General features: G+C 42.0%; 2 protein-coding genes across 12 annotated transcripts in view; one reads left to right on the top strand and one right to left on the bottom strand.

Moving 5' to 3' along the window:
* Positions 1-3536, top strand: part of RB1 (RB transcriptional corepressor 1) — a 180627-nt gene extending 177091 nt beyond the window's left edge. Inside the window, exon 27 of the mRNA XM_030310532.1 lies at positions 1512-3536. Within this exon, the coding sequence (XP_030166392.1) occupies positions 1512-1534 (23 nt within the window). The 3' untranslated portion in view covers positions 1535-3536. The remainder of the gene's footprint in view (positions 1-1511) is intronic.
* Positions 3141-17329, bottom strand: part of RCBTB2 (RCC1 and BTB domain containing protein 2) — a 49735-nt gene continuing 35546 nt past the window's right edge. For 5 of the 11 annotated variants that reach the window (XM_030310570.2, XM_030310596.1, XM_032595254.1 and 2 more), the window contains 6 exons: positions 15702-15767; positions 12691-12881; positions 12056-12182; positions 10295-10434; positions 6707-6837; positions 3141-4401 (listed from right to left, as the gene is read on the bottom strand). In XM_030310570.2, the coding sequence (XP_030166430.1) occupies positions 4261-4401; positions 6707-6837; positions 10295-10434; positions 12056-12182; positions 12691-12881; positions 15702-15767 (796 nt within the window). In that variant the 3' untranslated portion in view covers positions 3141-4260. Of the gene's footprint in view, positions 4402-6706; positions 6838-9892; positions 10140-10294; positions 10435-12055; positions 12183-12690; positions 12882-15701; positions 15768-17329 lie in introns of those variants that run through there. The other 6 variants (XM_030310587.2, XM_032595309.1, XM_032595307.1 and 3 more) reach the window with 3 other exon arrangements.

Here is a 17329-nt window from a genome sequence, read left to right as displayed (position 1 = left end):
GCACTTCCCCCAGAATTTTGCACAGGTGATTCCTTCCTGTCTTTCATGGCTCAGCTCACAGGCCTTCCCTCGACCACACAAGCTAAAAATCCTTACTCTGTATTGTGTTACTGTCCTCCAAGAGTGTAACAGCATTTATCACCATTGGAAATCGTCTTGTTTGACCTATTGCCTGTCTACTCATCCCTGCATCAAACTCCCTCTGCAAATGGGAAGCATCAGCCTGGCTGCTCTTATAGCTCTAGCACCTAAAAGAAACTCATACGTGGTCAAAAAAGAAAAAAAAGAGAATGTATATTTGCATATTTTTCCAAGTATATGGAAACAAATAATATTCCCTTCCTCTTTTAATAGGTCACGTACTCAGTACCCACCATATTCCAGGCACAGTTCTAAATGCAAGGGATACAGCAATGGGTAAATAAAGCTAAGATCCCCATCTCTGTGGAGTTTACCTTCTAATTGTAGTTTCAGGGAAAGAGAGGAAGTGAATAAACAAGAAATACATTGTGCAGAAAAACATAGCAGGGAGTGCTAGGGAAATAGGTGGTCAGGGAAAGACTCACTGAGGTGGTATTTGAGCAAAGCCTGCCAGGAGGTGAGGGAGTAAGTCATGCAACGATGGGAAGACACCCAGTGGAAAAGCCAGTGCGCCGAGATGGGAATACGCCTGTGTGTTTGACGAACAATAAGGCGTCATAGAAAAATGGACAGTCGTAAGAGGAGTAAAAGCAAGAATCTCTCGTCATCTAATGCAAAGTGTATGTTAAAGGCCTTTCCTCCCAAACATCCTATTTGTGTCTCACAGGTCCACAGTCTTTTCCTGCAATTCTGAGATCCAAAAGGCTTAAAAACCCAAGCGGTCTGTGCGTTTGTTTGGTGGCAAAAGTCATGTGACGTCAAACATGTCTAAACTGGCATAGAGCTATTTACAGCCTTTTATCCTACTTAGTAGGAATACTCTTGTTTCACTACAAAAAAATATTAATACATTGATTTTGGGAATCTAACCTAGGCCCTACTCAGGTATTACATATTAGGTGGTATAGGTACTAAACTCCAAAAACGGGACATGTATCTCATACCAAGGGTTTCAGATAAGGGATTATCTTGAATTTCAGTAATATGATTTCTCAAAAACAGGGTGGAAAGTGGAATTCTCTCCTTCTAGAACAGCAACATGTTTGTTCCTGAAGGAAGAAAGGCAATCACACCTCAATGGACTGTATTTATTTTGGGATCTTACATGAAATGCATCTCTTAGGTCAAATCTTTTTTTGTGTCTGTTATTTTGGGAGTATGCTTATATACTAGCATTGAAATATAAAATAATGACAATTTAATATGAAAGTTACGTTTATTCCACAGACTAACAGCACTTACTTCCTCAACAGAAAACATCATGATTTTAACTGCATTTAGTGAAAGAAAATCAGTATGGTTTACGTTTTTATGCTTTGACAAAGACTGAATTGAAAGTAGCAGGTATGATTTATCATTTTTCTTTACAGTTTTCCCAGCCCATCTGTTGTAATAATAGCATGGGGAAGGCTAATAAGACCAAAAAACAGACAAGACTATATAGTTTTTGTTGTTTGCTTTTCATTATCACTGGTCAGGAATCCTGCCTCTAAATAAAAATCAACAAGTCTGGTCCATAATGACTGGCAATTTTTCAGGTCTCAGCTGAAAAATGACTCAGGTCAGTACATTAACCTTTACTTTTAAAAAGCTTTAAATGATATCTTCACAAACCTCTGTTCGCAAATGACCATATTCTTGTAAAATCTTAACCTTTCTCTGTGTAAGGTGTATTGGAATTATGCTGGAAGCACTAACTCACTGAACTTCTTGTGTGAGCAGAGAGGAAACAGAACATAGGGAAAGAAAATCTAAGATTAACTTCTGTAAAATGAAGGATCCATTAATTTATGATGTAGTGTCGTTATAGAAAATGTCCCTTTCCCCTCACATATCCCTAACTGAACAGCAAGGTTTCTGGGGCTCTACACTCATCTGTTAGAAATAAAGGAAAGAAAGTGTTATCCTCTGTATAGGAGTGTTGATGGCAAGCCTATCCTCCAGGATGAGAGAGAAAGCTCTGTTTTTTTCAGAGATGTATCCATGGGACTCATCCGTCATCTCTCAAACTGGTCTATGAGCCCCTTCTTGTTTGGAATCCCAGATTTTAAGGGTTAAACGGTGATTCTCATACTTGGCTCAATATCAGGATTACTTGGGAAACTTCAAATATACTGAATTAGAATCTTTGGTAAAAGTTCCATAGATTGTTCTGTTGTACAAAGAGATAAGAACTGAGAGATATAGCAGCACAAACCTACACATAACAGAGCTTAGAAAATCTGGGTAAAAATCCATGCAGCCCTTCTTAATAACTTGTACCGTGGCAGCATGGGCTACTGACCCATTGTGGAGTTTGGTAAAAGGCAGGCCATTTTTTCATACCTCAGTAAACTCATCTGTTCCCTTTGAGTGTTCCAGTTTTTACATGAAATGACTTCATATAAGAAAGAAGCTTAAGACCCTGTCAGAAATAGGCAAGAAAGGAAGAGAAGGTTTCGGAAGACCTTGTGAAGATGTAAAGGCATTGGTCCGTTCCAGCTAGCATTGGAAGGTGAGGAGGAGAAGTCAGCAATGCAGGCTGCGGTTGTCTAAATGCCTAAACTGACAGCTGTGGATAATAACCAGGTGTGAATGTTTCTTTGATAGATAAAACAGCAAATCTAACAAACAATGAAAACAAATGGTATATATGGCTAACTTCAAATAACAAATAACTGAATAAGACTATATAATTCCCAAAACAGGATTCTGATTAAGAACTAGAGGTCAAGGCCACTTTGCCTCTACCAGATAAGGTCTGCAAAAACAGATAAGCCAAGAGAAACTAAGGATTAAAAAGTGACCTCACCAATAAAGAGTAGTCAGAGGCAATAATATGAACAGTAATTATGTTGTTTATATGCCATTTATGTTTTAGGGTGGGCTTTGCTATGATAGGTTATCTGAGTAACTACTTCCAAAAATAAGCTTAATCAAATGGATTTGTATAAATGTAAGAGATATAAAGTTGATACAATTTTGCTGCTTATTAGGGATTAAAAAAAACACAATTGTTCTATTATCTACAAATAAGCACTTTATTATCAAATAGTTCAGCATCAGAACAAGGTTTCTAATTCCAAAAGAGTTTTCTTTACATAATATCATATTGTGAAATACATACCATATTGTGAAACCCATGTTAGAGGAATCTGACACTACAGCCTACATCCCGTTCCAGTTTTTCTTTTGCAGTTGGGTAACTTGTTTTGACCGAAAAAGTATAAATTTATCTCATTCTTCTTAATGCTGTCCATGAAATGTAAGTATGAGTTCCTTTTCAGCTAGTACTTTATAATTATTCTGTGCCAGGTTAAGAGAACTGTTTTACAGTGACATAAAACTCCACTACAAGAAAAACACATAATCATTTTTACATACACAGGCAAATCTCTCAACACAAAAAGAAAAGACATTATGCAATTATGTAAGGCAGATGAGCCCAGAAATAACATTCATTCAAAGACAGTACTTCATATTCAGTAATCCCGTATGAGAAATTAATGACTCAGAGTAAATAGAAAATTAAAATTAGCCCTTGGGACTTTGACAATTAAATTGTCAAGGCTGTTTGTGAATTCTAATTAATGCTCTAAGTTAGCCACTATTACTTAGAACCAGGTACCAGAAGAATATGAACCTCAATAGTGATGGGCTGTCTCAAATTTGTTTTTGTGCAATTTGTTATACCTTCATCCAGTATTCCACAAATAAAGCTGTTTTCAGGGCATACGTAAGCTTTGTAATAAATGGAGTGCCTATGTATGCAAGGCACCATTCTGGATGCTGACAATGTACTTACTGTCCAGCTCTCTATGTGATATCAGCCTGTTAAGAACAGAAATTTGGCCAGGATAGCATACACTTAGACCAATGTACCAAAAATGTCCAACTTAAGGGACGTGAAAGAGGAAATGGTAAATAAGACATTTTAATTTCTTTTCCCTTGACCTTAGTCACATCTGATCAGAGCACGGAATGCCTTGTACAGTAAACTTCAGACTTCAGCACAGGGCAGACTGACCACCACCACCTTCTTTTGACAGAACGTAAGTATTCAGTCAATTAAGGAAAAGTCATCCTCCGGCTTTTGCAGGGAAAATGGAAATACCAAAAATTCTTTCTTGCAGATGAGGATCAATTTTTAAAGGCTCCAACTCTGCTTGCTTTGCTGATAAAGTTCTTCAGAAGATCATGGTCCATTTCTGCAAAGCCTGAAGTTTGTGTTACTACAGTCAAATGATTTATGCAAAACCTGAAGCAGAATTCTTCTAAATCCTAGGAACAAAAACAAAAAATGCTTTAATAAATTTGTATATCCCAATGCAATGCAACACAGCATGAAAATTCCCAAGACACATAGGAAGGGACAAGCATTTGAAAGCCAATAGGAAGAACTGTTGGTACAGCAATACCTAAAGAATAGTTATAAAACTGTACAGCTAATGTGAATCTATGCTTGTAAACATTTAAATAACAGAGTAAAATATTCAAGTTCCTCCATACCAGCCAGTGCAAAGAATCAGATTTTTTATTCTCAGAAATAGGCACTACGTACCTTTCTCTAGTGACAGTATTTGTATTGTTCATTCCACTGTCAGTATTTGTTAAAATACTCCCCTTTTATATTCCCCTAGGAGCTGAAATGTTTCTAGATGAAAAGAGTTTCTACTATATGTTAGGTACTACCCTAAGGCATTAGGTCTATGATTGTGAGCAAAACAAAGCCTCTGCCTTTCCTCAAGGAGCTTACTTTCTAGGAAACAGAAGGCTGGAAGGTAACCATACAAATAATTGACATAAATATGGAATCTGAAAAAGTCTTGAAAATGAAGCCTAGTCCTGGCAGAAACACTGTGTGCCCACGGCCTCATCACTGGAGATTAGGCGCCAGCCTCCAGTATTATCACCATGACTTGCACAAACTAGCGAAGAGTTTGGCCTAGCCATGAAGTGTTCTGCATGTTGTAAGTGCCCAATATATTATTATGTTAATGAAAGACATTCACTATGCTTTTAATATCAATGTTTCAAGGTGGGTAAGATTTTTTTTAAATGTTAAGGGAAAAAAGAAAATCTAGTGTTTAGAGAAATATACATCATGTAACAGGAAAAAAACAGAAGCAGCTGTATGAAAATGTTAATGTTCTCTGGTTTGATGAGTCATCTCCTTCCTCATACTTTTTTGTATCTTCCAAATTTTCTTTAATAAGCAGAAAAGAAGTTACAAACTTTTTTTTGCCCACCACTAAAATGTTCCTGTTTTTTGACCAGAGAGGATATCCTTATAACAAAAGGAAATCGACTCCAAGAAGAATGGGCTGCTTCCTAAAGATTTAGCTCTAAGACAGGTTTTCTTTCCTTTCTTTATTGTCAAAACAATACACAGTCACTGTAGAAAGTTCAGAAAAAAACAAGCAAAGATAGGAAATAAAAATCATCCATAATTCCACCAAAGATGACCTTTGAGTATATTTTTCAGTCTCTTTTTTTCTATGTAGATAATGAATGTCAGTCTTTTTAAAAACTGCTTTAAAAAATTTTTTTTTAAATTGATGCTTTTAAAAATGTTCATTTTTCAATTAATGTATTTTGAGTTGCTGCATAGTTTCATAGTATAAACATTCTACAGTTTAAAGAAACCTCTACTGTTCATGTTGTCTTTTTCTAATTTTTCAAAATTATAAGCAGTGTTGCAGTACAATTAGCCTTTGAAACTAAATCTGTCTGAATCCACGAGTACTTCCTTAGGACAAATTCCTACAAGTGGATTCCTTAAAGAAGTACACCTTTAAAGCTTTCAATACATTTGGTACCAAGTGCCTCCACAATGACTGCCCCAATGCACACCCTTAGCAGCTGTTCAGGAGAACACATAATATTCTGCGCCTGCATTATCTCTAAGAATATATTCCCCAGTTTCACAAGTGAAAAACTATACCTTAGTTTCATTTATATTTTTCATTTATTCATAAATCCATTTTGTTCTTTGGTCCATTTTACTTCCATCAAACTGCTAATATTTTCTTTTTGTTTTCTAAGAACTATATGTTAACTATGGTAAATGTGCTTCACCATATGCTGCAAATATTTTCCCCACTGTATCAACTTTTTAATTTTCTCGGTGGTAATTTCTGATGTCTAGATATGTTTTTCTTTCTGAAATCAGACCTATCAATCTTTTCCTTTTAAAAAAAAAAAATTTTTTTTTTAAATCTTTACTTACTTTTGAGAGAGAGACAGCATGTGAGCAGGGGAGGAGCAGAGAGAGGGGGACACAGAATCCGAAGCAGGCTCCAGGCTCTGAGCTGTCAGCACAGAGCTTGACACGGGGCTCGAACTCACAAACTACGAGATCATGACCTGAGCCGAAGTCAGACACTCAACTGACTGAGCCACCCAGGTGCCCCTGTCAAGCCTTTCCTTTATTTAGGGCTTCTTCCTTGGAGCTCCACCCTAACATTATACAAATGGTCACTTTTTCTGGTACTTTTAGTTGGTTTACTTGTTTATTTTAGTTTATGAACTAAACACCTACCATTCTTTCCACAAGGTCAGCTAGTTGAAAGGGTGCTTTTCTTACCTGAGCATCATACTTCACAGCAGCTGAAAGCAGGGCAATGGCATTCTCCTCACAGATTCCTTGCTTGATAGTTTGTTGGCAGAGCTTTTTCAAACGATTTTCTCTATAAAAGGTAGCCAAATCCAGCAATCCTGGCGGGAAGAGATGTTTATTAGGGGGAGTGATTACAAGCATCCCCATTAAACTCACTCAACCCTTCAAGCAATGATTGTTGATGTGCGAACTGAGCGAATACAATACACAAACAAGTAGCTGTGGAAAAGCAGACACACAGTGAAAATGGCTTTCATATTTCTCCTGTAAAGGCCGACCCCGCACTGTCACTTATTCTCCTGGGTCATTTCCATCAGCACACGGACACGTGTCTGTCTCCCATCAGTCTCCCCCGTTTCTCTGTAAACCTGGGGAACATCCTCTCTGTTTGCTGTCTCCATTTTCTCCCTTCCCCTTCTCCCGCTAAGCCATTCCAGCAGAATCCCATCCCCTCCATTCCCGGATGTCACGAATGCTTCCATGGAGCCAAATCCAAGGGGCTGTTGTCTGGTTTGTCCTACTCAACATTTACACAGAATTTGATGTGGCTGGTGATGCTTCTCTTCTTGAAACTCTGTGTTACTTATGTTTTTCTTCTCCGTAATTCTCTTCAGTCTCTTGGCTCGGCCGTTCTTCCTAACTTCCAAATGTTTTGAGTGCCCCAGGGTTCAATCCTCAGATTCTAATTTCACTTATTTCCCTAAGTGACTTCCAGCACCAACCCTGCCCCTCAGTTTAAAATACCACCTGTAAATATTGATGAGTCCCGTTATATTATCTGTCACCTACTTTCACATAATTCACGACGGAGTGATTAACACAATAAGTTAAGGATATGGCTATCTAAATCTCCATCAGGGGATTTGTTAATTAGCATTCAGAATGCTAGGAACACTTTGTGAAAATACTTATGAAAGGAGCTGTGTCTGGATACAAGGCCTAGCTAGAAACCAAGGAGGCCTGTGCGAGGCCTCCTGCCCTGGCATCAACAGGATGAAGCATCCCGAGACCAGCACGCCCCACGCTCAGAGAGGTACACTCACTAGCTCTACATCCAGTCTGAGTTGTCATCTGATCAAAAGGTTAGCTGAATCCTCTGCCAGAAAATCATCACATCTACATCAAGCTAACCTGCAAAGTGCTTCCCAGGGGCCTAAGAGACAAAGAGGTGGGATTTCATCAATCTTAAAACATCAACCGTTTTTGCATCCATCTGCCACTGCCTCTTGCGTATGTAGGAGGGCCGGGTGCAAACTTGTTTTCATCGTAACCTGACCAATACTACCAAAATTACAGCGGCAAGGCCCATGGGCCAGTGGAGGATACTGAAATCTTCTGAAATCTTGAGACCTGTGATGGCTCATTTGTTTTTGGTCAGTTCTTGGCAACCCCAAATTCCTATCTCTAGTCCACACTCCGAACTGCAGAATCACATAAATGTGTTCTCCTGAGCTGCCCTTTAGAAAAGATCCTGCCCTGAGCCCCTGCTCAAAACAGCCCAGATCTGCACCTCCTCCAGGCACAGTCCTCACCACAATGGCCAAGAGCCAGGCATCCACTCCTAGACCACACTTTGGTTACAGGGGACTCTGGAATTCCCTACCTAGTTGGCCCTGAGGCCACTTATGTGGACATTTGCTCCCTTCCTGACCATGCCACCAATGTGCAGATGCCCAGCCCCAGCGGTGGCCTAGGTGAATGGAGCTTGGCCATGCGGGCTGGGGTGCCCACACATCCCTTGTGATGCAGGGTGTAGCTGGCAGTGGGTATAGAAAGATGGCAGGCCTGCCCTTCCAGTGCAGATGGCTAGTAAGCAACTCAAAACTCCTTTGCCTTCTCAAACTCAAGGGCAAAACCTGTTGCTCTCCATCTTCCTCATCGTCTTGAATGCTACTTCCATGAACCCACCGGCTCAGCCAAACAGCTTAGAGCAGTCGTTACTTCTGTTTTCCACACACCCCGACGTGCCATCAGCCCCATTTTTAAAATACATCCAGAATAGGATCTCTTTCAACACCTCTGCCGCTACGCCACCCTAATCCAGGGTATCGTCATCACCTTATACCTGAACCGCCATGACTATCTTTTAAAACACATCACTCCTGTCATGGAAGCTGCTGTGCCTCAGCCCCACCAGCACACAGACCTGTTCTCCCTTTCTTCCTCTACCACTTCCCCCAGCCTCTCATGTAGCACTTCCAGGACCCTTCCTTAAGAGACACTAGGATTTTCCCTTTGCCCCTTCGTCATCGTCCCTTCCTCCATCCTGCCAGTAATGCAAACGCGGTCCTGGACTATGAGCACGGGCCACACGCAGGGATGCCCTGCACTGGCTCCTTTAAACCCCAGTTTTTAAAATGTTGTTGTTAAAGCAAATCCTAAATAACACAAGCTTCACGCTCAAAACCTTCCAAGGCTTTCCACCACACCAAGATTAAAACTCAAGCTCTTTCACTGTGGCCCCCAAGGGTAGTCATGCTCTTGCCCACATCCCGTTGCCTGACCTAATTCTTACCGCACTGAGTCTCACTTCACTCCACCTGCCCTGGCCTTCTTCCTCTTCCTCCACAAATCTGTGCCTGTCTCAGACCTCTGCACTCACTGTTTCCCAGAAGGCTCTTCCCTCAGGTATCTGTGCGGCTGTTCCCTCTTGCTTTCCCCCGCTCTCTGCTCCCTCTACTTCCTCACGGAGGCCTTCCATATTTGCTTGTTTAGGGCTGGTCTCCCTCATCTGAACACAAGCCCCCAGGGGCAAGGCCCTGGTCTATCTCCTGCACAGACACTGAAAGGAGCTGTGGCACATGCTGGGCATAGGCACTAAATCATTTGTGGAAGAAAGGGAGGAAAACTGTAAAACTCCAGAAATCAGATGTTTGTTTACCTGAGGAAAATTAAATGCTGATCTGGTAAAAACCGATACTGGATTTATACATGTAAAAGGAATATTTAACTTAAAAATCTGAAGGCTGAGCTGTTTCTTTAGTTCCTTACAGAATTCCTTAATTCTCTGTGCCACCAGCTAACAATATTGCCAACAGCTATGAACTGAAATGTAGTATGTCTGTTACTCTGTGCCCGTTTGATCTATGTGGCTTTTTTTTTTTTTTTTTTTACTGTCCGTACCCCTGAGGTGCAGTGAACGCCCCACACTACCTTCAGGACAGAAGGCCCCAGAAGTCCCACAGCGTTCTGTCCCAAAGCCGTCTAGAGGGCAATTCCCGGTTATGGAGACCACAGGGCTTATTACTACTACGTGCATTTCATCTTCTTTCTAACGTAGACATCTCAGGGGCGGCAGGTGTGGCTGCCGAACAGTCATGCGCATTCCTTACATACGGCAGTTACGGAAGAATGGCACCCGCTCCACAGTCTGACGGTTTGAGATCCACCAAGTCACCCTCTGTATGAAGCAGTAACCAGGGAAAAGAGTGTGGGTTGGACACAGAGAGAACTATGTGTGCGATCGCCCTCACGGCCACTTCCACCCTGCACACTTGACCACACGGGAGCGGTCAGCATCGTGCCCATCTCTTGGGAGAGAGTGGTGGCGATTACCTACTGCCTCCTCGGGGGAAAGGCTGATGCTGTCTGTATACAGGTACTCCAGGAAGGCTCGGTAAACAGGATACGAAAACTCACTCATTTCTACGATATCATCCTCGTTGTCTTCCAATGAAGAACGAAAATGCTCACACCTGAATTTAGGAAGAAAGGAGCATGTGAGGTCCTAGCTTCTGGGCGAGAGCAGACGACCCTCCTGAGGGACACATCCTTGTGGGGCTTCAAGGGGAACTGACAAGGAGAAAGGAAACATGGCGTGGCACAGGATTCTCCTCACACTGCACACCTCTGTGTCCCCATCCTGGTCCCTCGCTTCCTCTGCTGGCTGCAAGTGTAGTGACCACCACTTACTGGACGAGGCTGCAGATGCAAACCGGATGTAGCGGAGCTGACTCCGAGGTGTCATTTCCGCACCCTGTGCGCAGCGCGGCATTTATGGAAATTGGGTGGGTTTCTTTTCATAAACTGAGTCATTTTGTTTCTTTACCTCCTGCTATGGGTTGAATTGTGCCCCTCCACCCAAAATTCATATGCTGGTGCCCTAACCTTAGAATATAACAATAATTGGAGAAAGGATCTTTACAGAGGTAATCAAGTTAAAATGAGGTCATCAGGGTGGACATTAATCCAAGATGACAGGTGTCCTTATAAAAATGGGGAATTTGGATGGAGACATGCACACAGGGAGAACCCCACGTAAAGACTGGAGTGGTCAATCATGCCCCAAGCTAAGGAATGCCGAAGATTGCCAGCAAGCCACCAGAAGCTGGGAGAGAGGCATGAATTCTCCCTTGGGAGGAATGCATCCCGCCAATACCTTGATCTTGGACTTCTGCCTCCAGAGCTGTTGTTGAAGCCACTCAGTGTATGGCACTTTGTTACAGCTGCCCTAGCAAACTAATGCCCCTGTCTCTTTTGTGAAGGTTTAGGAGCTATAGCAGGAGTGAAGGAATGTTGGACAGCACAACCAAAGAGGCGTACTTGAGACTAAAATGCCATACTGAGTTTGTGATTCATTGTAGCAGGATTTAAACATCTGTTACACAACAACATGATGGTTTTTAAAATCATTATGCTGAGAAGGAAGCCAGGCACAAAAGAATACAGACTATATGATTCCATTAACATAAATTTCTAGAAAATGCTAACGAATCTATAGTGACTGAAAGAAAATCAGTGCTTGCCCCAGGGCTGATGCAGGAGGGACCTTTGAGGGACGACAGGAATGTTCTATGTCTTGATATAGGGCCGTGGTTTCACAGCATAAATATATGTCAAAGCTCCTCAAACTGCACACTTCAAATGGATGCAGCTCGTTGCTCAAAAATGATGCCTCAATAAATCTGAATTTTAAAATCTCGGTGTTAATTTTACCCCAGACCTTGCTGCCTTGCAAAAGCCTTACCTTCTCTTTTTCCCAAGCATCTAAAAGTTCACTGTCCCACAACTGACAAGGAAAGTGACGAAGCTTGGGTCCTGGGCAGGAAGCCCAGGTGGCAGCCAGCTGCTCTGATGCCGGGCTGGACAGACCACCCGCAAAGTGCCTAAGGAAGCCCGTAGCCGTTTACTCTCTCCCCCACAGGCCCCAGTGGTTCTCGTTTCCCGTGTCCTGTGTTTCCCTGGCTGCAATGCATGCTCCCAAGGGTGAAATCAGCCTTACGTTATTTTCATAACTACTGAAGTGCCTCCTCTAGTTCTGTGAACACTTAGAAAATCATATGTTTGTTTCAAGTCTCAAAATAAATGACTCCTTACCTAATTTTGAGAAGGACTTTATGTGCATAAATGTACTTTCCGTCCACCAGGAATTTCAGGTCTGCTGTACTGGGGTTGTCAAATTCCCTCTTGAGCGACTCTGCCACTGTCAGGTGGTCGTCAGGTTCTACAGAGGAACACCAATGTTTCCAGGCTTAAGGACAGACATAGTAGAAATACAGGCCAGAATACAACATTGCTCTTGTGACACTCAGGAAAATACCCGAAATAAATGGCTGAGTGATGCTTTCTTTCCCCTAAATACAGATTTTCACGTCTCTGTAATCATTAAGGGTAAGAGCCTCACACACATCTCCTTGTAAACCTGACAGAACAACTAAAAAGTCCCAAACCGCCCCCTCAATGAAATTTTTGAATGTTTGAGTAAATAGACTAGCTAAAAATAAAAGAGAATAGTTTTTCAGGAACACTAAAAAGCAGTCAAATGAAATAGCTTTTAATTTAGTATGTGATCCTGGTTTCTGATACTTTCAAGAAAAATTAATCCATCAAATTAGTTTCCTTTCACAGGAGCCCATTAGCGAGAAAATATATGATTCTGCACCTAAAAAGTCCTTTTACTATCACCGGGGTTGTCTTGCTAGTTTTCACCCAAATGGGCAGAGACCACTCACCCACGGACAGGAGGCGCCAAGAGACAGCAGGAGTGGCGAAGCAGGCGAACACGTCGTCGGTGCAGGAGAAGTGCGTGAGGTGAGGCAGGATCACGGACTGGCCCCGGCACTGGCCCCACATGTACACGTGCCCGCCCTGGGTCTTGGCAGCTGACGTGTGGGCCGAGTGGCAGGCCGCAATCTCTATAATTCTAGGTTCACAAATAAATGCCAAGTGAACGTGGCAAACAGGAGAAGAAACAAGTTGATTTCTCCTTCCCTTAACTTTAACGGATTTAAAAAACAAAACGAGACTTAATCTAGATTTTCAGGCACAAAACAGTTATTTAGGTTTAAGCTATCCTTCAATGGCACAACTAATAAAGATCTACTTGTTACCACTTCCAGCCCGTAGGCCTACAAAAATATATACTGTCCCGTTGTGAAATGCAAAAACAATCCAAGGGTAAAGGCCAAAACAAACAAAACAGTGATAAAGACTTGGGCTGCTTAACCCAGGTCTTGATCCAGTATCAAGAAATATTTTCATTAAAACTTTACCGATTTTAGTGTTAGATGCAGCATGCTGTGGGCCACCCCAATCCACTCTGCAAACAGTAAGGTCAGTAGTTCTAACTCCTAGGACTCTCTCTGTGAGAGCCCAAGAGAGCAGTTTGCTGATAAGTTCACAATTGCCAGGGAGGTAGTTCTCAGAATACTTCCTAATAGAAAGCCCTGTTGTTGTTGATTTAGAAATAATTAACTTCCTCTAAAAATAAGCCACTGTACAGATTCACAACAGAGAGTAAACTATTTTACCCAAAGTGAGATTGCCATCTTGATTTTGCCCACAGCAGGCAGTGGCACCAAGATCCTCAGTGACTTAGGCTCAGAGCTTCAGAGTCATCTTTGACTTCTCCCTCCTCACTTTTTTCAGAATATCCAATTGACAACATAGATTCTCTCTTTGATAATTTCTCCCATCTGCCACCACCCTAGGTCAGGCACAGCCCATATCTGACTCCAAAGCAACAGCCTCCGTGGTCTCCATGCCTTAGACTCTCTCTCTTTTCCGATCCAGATCACACAAGGCTGGCAGGTTAACAATCCTCTGAAAACAGCATCCTCATCAGTACTCTCAAACCTTCTGTGGCTTCCCACAAGATAAAATCCAGATGTGTGACATCAAGACCTTCCATAATTTGTCTTGCGCCTGTATCCAATCCTCTTTCAAATCACATCTACCTACATACCCTATGTTCCAACAAACAGATGTACTCACTGCCCCTCAACATTTTTCTTCACAAAGTCATTGTGCAGAAATGCTCTTTCCTTTCTCTCTGCCTTAGAAATCCTGCCCATCTTCCAAGGCTCAGCTCAAATGGCCCCAGAGGAAGAGGTCTCTTGCTCACCTGCACTCTTGCCATTCATCCCATCCACACCATTCCAGCCTGGCCCTTAACATCTCAGGGAGGTATGTCTCACCTACTCTGCTAGATTACAAGTTCCTGGCAGGCTAAATCACTGGCTTATTTCTCTCTCCCCAAGTGTCTTTCTCTCCCCAGTAAGGTGTCTGATTAAGCACAATATTTAGGTTATTTTATTGACTAACTGGGAAGGACAGAACAACATAGAGCGACTGAGGGATGGGAAGACCCCATTGACAGCCTAGCAATTGGAGGGTGGAGACATCCCTCCACTGCCTCTTTTAATTGGCCGTTTCCCAGACAAGGAGGGAAGATGGTCATCATGCAAGCTGAACACTGCCGTGGTGGCTTGCCTCAGAAGGCTGAGGTGTACTGTTTTCATGTGCGGTCCCAATCATTTCAGGGATTCATTCAAGGGCAGCTCTTAGCTCTTGAAGATGGGAGTACTACACAAGAAGCTATGCTGTACCACGGTGGAGAGCCTGGATGCTGGGGTCAACCACACCGGGGGCCACCACATCCTAGCTCTACCACTAGGCTGTGTGACGGCGTAAATGTTCCCGAGCCTCTGTTCCATCACGTTGCAAGCTAATTGCTAATTAATTACAAATAAAGCTAATTTGTATGTATACAAATTAAATGATAAAATGTTAAACACCAAGCAGAGAGTCTGGTGTACAAATAGTAGCCAGCAGTAGAGGCTTAACAGGTTTACTACTTCTTGGCATTTTAAGTGACAAAGCCTCCCTCACACAGAGACTATATTTCCAATGATCAATTCAGACAGTGAGACCTTCCCTATTTGCATGGTCAAGTCAGTGAATGGGCCCAAACCTCTAATATGTGCTTTTTACAAAAGAATCTTCCTTGCCCACACAGGGAATATTGCCAATCCTATTTGGCTTCTCAATAAGCATATCCTTCTCAATAAAGAAAAGGCAAGGAAATGGAATAAATGCATTTGTTCAAAGAAAAGGCATCTGTTCAAAGAAAAGGCCATTCACCCTCACACATTACACCAAATGTGAGGGCAGCAACACACTTCATTTTACATGGCTTGGTGCGAGGGGCAGGGCACAGGGCTGAGGGCCAGACAGCAGCCTATGGAGGCCAAGGTACTTAAAACACTTATCATCTATTTTATCATCTTAAAAAAAAAAAGTGAGGAGAGCAGAATCCAGGTAGCAATCCTTTCACAGCCTTGTGAGTAAATGAAATCAGCTACAGCAGAGTGCACACTCAAAACAGTTTCTTCTGGTGACTGAAGTGTTTACCAGTGGCTGCAGGAACTCTGGGAAACCACTTAAAATCACAGATAGCCTCTCTCTTCCCTGATGATGTTCTATGAAAAATGTAACTGATGGGAACATAACAGTGTCCTTCTGGGCTCAACTACCCAACATCAGAAAACCAAAATAATTTAATTCCTGCATTCACTTCTGAAATATCTTTACTAGCCTCCGTGGAAAGGAAGTAGCCTTTGCCTTTACAGGAGGAGGGAACACTACTTGGTGGAGGAAGGCTGGAACAGACACAGCACAGGGGTCAAGATGCAGAAGGCTGTGGAGCAGTGGCCTTCCCTTAACATGGCCTCGTGAAGTTTACCTGGAACACCTAGCAGCACACGGGAAGTCAGGGGTGGGGCACGGGCTTGGCTGACGGCAGCAGCTGCTACAGGAACAAGAGTGGAGAAAGTTTAGAGGGAACCTTCAAGTCTAAGCTTGGGACCCAACCAACTGCCAACGCATCCAGCTGTTGCCTAAGGTCATCTGTTCTTAAATCTGATTCATACCAAGAAGCAAAATTCTGAAGCTCAGATTTTCCAGTCTAATATGCAACAGATGATGACTATAAACTGTCAGAATGTCTGGCATATTTCACATTTTATTTTGTAGCCATGCTTAATGAAAAAAAAAAGTACTAGACATTCATAATAAATGAGTTTTGTGTCACCTCAATGGAATGATCCCCAACGACTGCAGCTTAATGGCTGTGAAGTACTAGAAATGAAAAAGCAGAGAGTGAGGAAGAATATAAAACAGAAAACAATGAGGAGAGGAAAAAAGGTAATTTGTGAGACAGAAGAAGAATGGAGAAGAAATAGTAATAATAAAAAGATCCAGAGCAGTAATTCCCAAGCCTGGTTTTGTAAGAGGCCAACATACTACCAATTATCAAGGTGTCACAAAATTCACAAAAATTCAAGGCAAAGTTAGCTTTAAATCAATTTAACTTCAACTATGCTTTTATGGAACTTTAAGAACAAAGATAAATGCTGGTAAATCAAAGTACTGAGACTTCAGAAAGATTGGGAATGACTGGGTTAGAGAGAAGAGAATTACTTTAGTCATTAAAATTACTTTTATGTGAACATAAATTGCTAACAAATGTCATTAGCATTCTTCATCATAGATCTCTGTGGGAAAAATTTTTAAAAGGTTTTCCTTGGGTTGTCGTTTAAGCAAAGGATCCAATGTACACAGATTTTCACTTTCCACTTCTGTGAACAGGTAACCAGGACCTGAAGATCCACCCCACCCTACATTCAATCCTTTTGTTTCTAATTAGTCAAACTTCCCTGAAATGGGCCCCAAGAGTCAGAAGTGAGTTCTTGAAAGATAAGTCATAACATATCTGCAAATTTCAGTCGCTGAAAAGGGTGGGTACGTGCAAAACAAGTCCCAGCAGACTTACAAATTCCTCCCTCGCAATATTGGTGTGATGGAGAGCCTGCAAGCTCAGGGGTTACCACAGCGAATTCAGGCATGGAAAACAGAAAAGTAGGAATATTGCATTCAAAACATTCAGCCATGATTTCTGTAGCCCAAATAATGACTACATGGACAACAGCAAGTGTGCAAGTGTGGAGCTATTTCCACTTTTTTTGCATTTATAATTCAAAATTTGAAAAAAGTTAAGTTTTTTTAAAACCTTAAGTTTTTAAAATAAACAAGCAATACTCTCAAGTACCACGTAAGGAGTTGGCACTCAACATAACTGCCCTGCCCTCCTTTTCTGCCTCTTTTTCCTTCTTCCCCAAGCTGTCCTACACTCTTTCTGGCCTAGCATGATGGGAGTGGGAAGACCTGGTGCTCATCCTGGGATGACCAGGGACCAGCAGAGCAACGTGGGGCAAGCTGCTGGTGGGCAGACAGTAGTGCATTTGGCAAGTCCAGGGACAGAGGAGTTCAAATTTACAGAAAGTGTGACAGCACCATAAAAATGGCAAAGTA

Source organism: Lynx canadensis, chromosome A1, assembly GCF_007474595.2.
Source record: "Lynx canadensis isolate LIC74 chromosome A1, mLynCan4.pri.v2, whole genome shotgun sequence".
NCBI classification, from domain to species: domain Eukaryota; kingdom Metazoa; phylum Chordata; class Mammalia; order Carnivora; family Felidae; genus Lynx; species Lynx canadensis.
The sequence above is the reverse complement of the archived record's forward strand: the minus strand, read 5'-3'. Positions and strand labels throughout refer to the sequence as shown.